General features: G+C 40.4%; 1 protein-coding gene across 1 annotated transcript; it reads right to left on the bottom strand.

The window, feature by feature from the left end:
• Nucleotides 1-547: 547 nt before the first annotated feature.
• LOC140245970 (uncharacterized) lies at nt 548-1,600 on the bottom strand. Its single transcript, XM_072325420.1, has one exon. The coding sequence runs from the start codon at nt 1,598-1,600 to the stop codon at nt 548-550; it is 1,053 nt and encodes a 350-aa protein (XP_072181521.1).
• Between the last annotated feature and the right edge of the window lie 3,220 nt (nt 1,601-4,820).

The following is a 4,820-nucleotide window of genomic DNA, read 5'->3' as shown; positions in this document are numbered from 1 at the left end:
AAGCCACAACGTATCAAGCGAACTAGTACATGTACATGAATTGGAGAAAAAAAAATACTCAAAACAAAGTTTGAAAAAAAAATTAAGTATGTTTTGGTAATAACATGTCCGTATCTCTATCTAAGGCGTTATCAGTTGCCCATTTATATCCAAAAGAAAATTTGCAAATGTTGAAAACTAAAACAACAACAACAACAAACACACACACGTCTGTTTTAAGTCTTTTTTCAAGTCTGTTTTAAGGACGTTCTTTTGGGGTAGTAGGACTATGGTTTTCATTTTGAGAACTATTATCGCACATTGATTCTGGGGTCTCTACAATCCAAATCTGTCTTGTTAAACTTTCCCCATACACGGTACGATAATGTCAAGGAAAAATTATTTAGAGAAATATACACGATGTAAAATCATCTTTGAATGGCATGCCTGGCATCCAGCAAAGTTTGCAAAATGAAAACCTTGTTTCATGTATCCTTTAAAATATTATCTTAAAGATTAGTTTATTTTCAAGACGGGTGCATGTATGTCTCCTAGTAAAACAAAGAAGTCAGTTGAAAGAGCACAGGGATCTTTTCAAATCCACCCAGGCATTTTTTGCTGTTTTTCTAAACAGAGAATCGGTGAGAATCAGTACAAAAAGCTTCCACCAAAAGCTACTGAGTGATAGTAAATACAGTAAATTCGAAACGATCACGTGTGACAAATAGGTCGAAAGAAATGGGTGCGTTGCAACATACAAAGCGCTGAATATAACATAAAAATAAGAAGTGATGAAAAGCAATATAACGGTGGTAATGCCCCGTTTACTAGTATGTGGCCTTCCACGTAGGACTGGTGCAGCTTGTTGTCCAATCTCTCCTGTCGCACTCGTTGACGTCGAATCCATGGCAGACACAGTACGAATGTGTCTGCGAGCGATGATTAGAAGGTGGACGTTGAGAGCTGATGTGAGCACGGCTGGACACGCGATGCAAGCGATGAGGATCCCGAGATCAAGACTCAAAGATGGCTGGTCAAAAATACCGTCACGACAAAATGAGAGACCCGTATTTGTGTAAGGGAACGACGGGAGTGGTAGATATGTGGCACAGTTGAGCGAGATAATCGTGCTGACCAACAACAATATTGCAGCCCTCTTTACGCTGACTATTTGAATGTAATGCAGTGGTCGGGAAATGAGTATCACCCTATTCATAGTTATGAGACACTGCAGCCATGCCGAAAGGTTGGCAAAGTAGAAACAGAAGAACAAAAGTGTGAGACACAATTCTGCAGAAGGGGTATTATTTTCGTTAAAAAAGTTAGGCTCTGAGTAAAACTGAAAGGACGTGCTCGCTATGCCTGCAACAATGTCCGTGGAGGCCATGATTCGATACAAGAACACTTCCACGTCACCAATGTCATAATTGTACCTACGCCTTAGAACGAGGAGCAAGAATATATTACAAAGAATGATCAGAGCGTCGGACAGGATGATGAGAGTGATTGCTATCAGATCATAGGCAAGAAAACCAGATGCATCTTCTTCGTGCTCATGTCCATCATCAGAAGCATCATGGAAAGATGTGACATTGTTAGAAGATAGCATCAATACCGTCATGATTCAGGTCAGACTGTTTCGCTATTGTCCTCAATAACTGGAGTCTATAAATGCAACTGTCGAGCCATGAGTCGTGGTTAACATAGCATAGTGTTGAAGGTCTAGATGACTGGTATTTCCGTTATCTTTAACTTCTCAAAATCAATATATATTGTAAAATCTCGTAGCGAGAGTGCTTGACAGTAACCTTCACTTGACTGGCGCTGTGGCAGTAACGCAGGTGTGAGGGTTTTCCCTCTTTTTGTAGTCCCCCTTTACGGTCTGTGATTGGCTGGTAACTATACAGTGAGCTCAATCTATCCGCCAATGACATTTCTGCATTTTACATCTTAGCTTACAGACAGACAGTAGGCCCTTCTAGGAAGGCTTTAACAACGGTGCTCTATGACATGTGCATTCGGCAGTGCGCACTTCATTATGCAAATATAGGTTTTCCCGGTCAGTTTCATACATTTGTTATTCCAATTATGAATGTATATTAAAAATTCACACAGGGCACCCACGCGAAAATATTCGGGCATTCAAATTCAGAATCCGAACAATTGTATTATATTTATTGGAGCTCTATTTCGTTTTCGTCAAGTCATATATGCACGTATGAGCGTTCAATTTCCAAATGCGAGCACTAGAGCTCGTGCTTGTTTGGGGCGTTTAATCTTATTTCAAGTTGATCAATTTCCTACTTCGTGCAGTCAATTTAATGAAGGAAATATGTTTATGATTGCATAGCAAAAAGTCGGGTGTTAAATATGAAATATCGAGCTGGTGTTAGATTTCCGATGCTCATTTTTGGTGTTAAATTAACACCTCCGGGTGTCACTTCAAAATATAAAAAAAAAAAAAAATATCTCTCTCTTTCTTTTTTTTTTAAGGTAATTAATTATCGTTCTTTTTGTTGGTTTGGAACTTCAGCAAGATGAACAAGACTTTTCCGATACAGTAGGTCTACTTTATTTTTGAAAAAAACAAAGTTGTAAACGCATTAACACCACAGAACACCAGTTAGTGTGGTCTCCTATTGACACTGGGCGTTATGATACGTGTGGTGTCATTGTTGAATTACTTTTCAACACCACGACAACATAATTTCTACACCTGTCCATGTGGTCCTCTATTGACCCTTGATCAGTATTAGATTTAACACCCATGGTGTTAAATCTAACACCAATTATATTTGTTCAGTGTATGTTTACATGTCTACCTGTCAGTCAACCACTATGCCCGGTACGGATAGACCTCAACGAGGGCTTACTGCATCCTAGGCCGGCAGCTCCCCGACGAAGCCAGCCCCAGCTGGTGGCATAAGTGCTTCTACACTCGACTCTGACCACAACTCGGAATTATCCAGCGCCATCCAATCTGTCATCGAACGACTTCTCACTGATGGTACTTTCGTCTCCAAACTAATTTCTGTGATCAAAACAAAGCTTCGGAACGAGTTATGTGAGACAAAATTCGCTCCGATGTAAAGAACTCGCTATAGTTCGACGTTGACATCGTCAACGACAGAATGTCGACGATGGAGAGTCGTCTCCAAAGGATCGAGGAAGACTCAGGGGAGACGGAACAGTATTCACGGCGTAACTGCTTGGTGTTCGTTGGAATTAATGAAAGCAGTGGGGAGGACGTGATGGCAACCGTCATCGATATCATCTGTAAGGACGACCTTGGGATCAACGCCAAGAAGCGAGATGTCGATCGTTGCCATCGACTGGGACCCATGACCCGAGGCCCCGCGGAAAATGATCAGGCGACAACCAAGGGGGGGGGGGGGGGGGGGGAAGCAGCACCGTGATGTCATCGTGGAATTTGCGACCTACCGCACGATGTTTACTAAGTACGATTTAACCTACGGAAAGCAGCCAGTAAGTCAAAAACCGTCTACATCAACGAAAGTTTGATACAAGGTCGCTCGAAGCTCTACTGGAAAGTGAAGAGAGGTCTAGACAGCAGAGATTTCAAACTTTGGACACAGGACGGTAAGATTATAGTCAAGAAACCAAACGGCGAGAAGATCACAATCGTCAGAGAAAGAGACTTGGTGAGATTGAATCTAAACACGTGAACACTGAACTCAGGTTGAGTAGAAACGTTTGAATGGTAATTTCTTATTTCATGAGTAGGCCCTATCTATTTTGTGTAACACCTTCGAATTACACATATTCGTGATTAATTTCCATATACGTTTTGTGTTGATTATTTTAATGTTTGAGGTGTTTGATGATCTATTTTAATACATCAATCTATGCCAGATAGGTTTCCATGTAAAATGTAATCAGGGAGCATTGCTCTGCACAGTGTATAACAAGTGGGATCATATTTTATGCGCCTGTATAACTCAAGCTCAAAACAAAAAAGAATGTTTTGAAAACTGGACGAGTTCTATGTGTATTTTTGACGAGTTGCCATTTTTCGAACAAGATATAAAATGTCCCCAAACAGATATCCCAAACTAAGACAAAGTTACAGAGCCTGAAAATGACGTTTCGTTGCCTGAAAATTGAAAATGATATTCAATTTGATAGTATATAGACAATAATGATCTGTCAATTGCGCATCTTAATATAGGTTTCACCGGACAATTTCATACTTTTGTCATTCAAGTTCCTATTCCGAACATTCGATTTCACGCATTCGACGCTCGTAGCACTGAATCAGCAATAATATTCAAAATCCAATCATTCACATTCACTGTCGGAGTATTCAAATTCACTATCAGTGCATTCAAATTCACTGTCGGAGCATTCAAATTCACTATCAGTGCATTCAAATTCACTGTCGGAGCATTCAAATTCACTATCAGAGCATTCAAATTCACTGTCGAAGCACGCATTTCAGCAATGAGCGTTGAAATTCATGTCAAGTTGACGACGGAATCTCGTCGGTCATTCAAATTCGTGAATAGGCAACCATGTTTTAAATACCTGCATTCAATTTAAAAGAAATCCTGAATTTAATAGTTTTGGGCCATATTAGGCGTTTTCACATCAGCCCGATGTTTCGAAATAGCGCGCTATTTTCTGACTTGGGAAATTAACCCGATCACGAAATAGCGCGCTATAATGTGAACACAAATTAACGCGCTAATTGTATCGCTCTGATGAGAAAATTTCTCGAGTCCAACTCGGGAAATTTCTGAAATAGCGGGATAATCGGCGAACTAGCGCTATTTGATAATGTGAAATCGCCTCAAGAAATTAGCGCGATGCATCCCATCATG

Source organism: Diadema setosum, chromosome 2 (assembly GCF_964275005.1).
Source record: "Diadema setosum chromosome 2, eeDiaSeto1, whole genome shotgun sequence".
NCBI classification, from domain to species: domain Eukaryota; kingdom Metazoa; phylum Echinodermata; class Echinoidea; order Diadematoida; family Diadematidae; genus Diadema; species Diadema setosum.
This window is presented reverse-complemented; position numbering and strand designations above follow the sequence as displayed.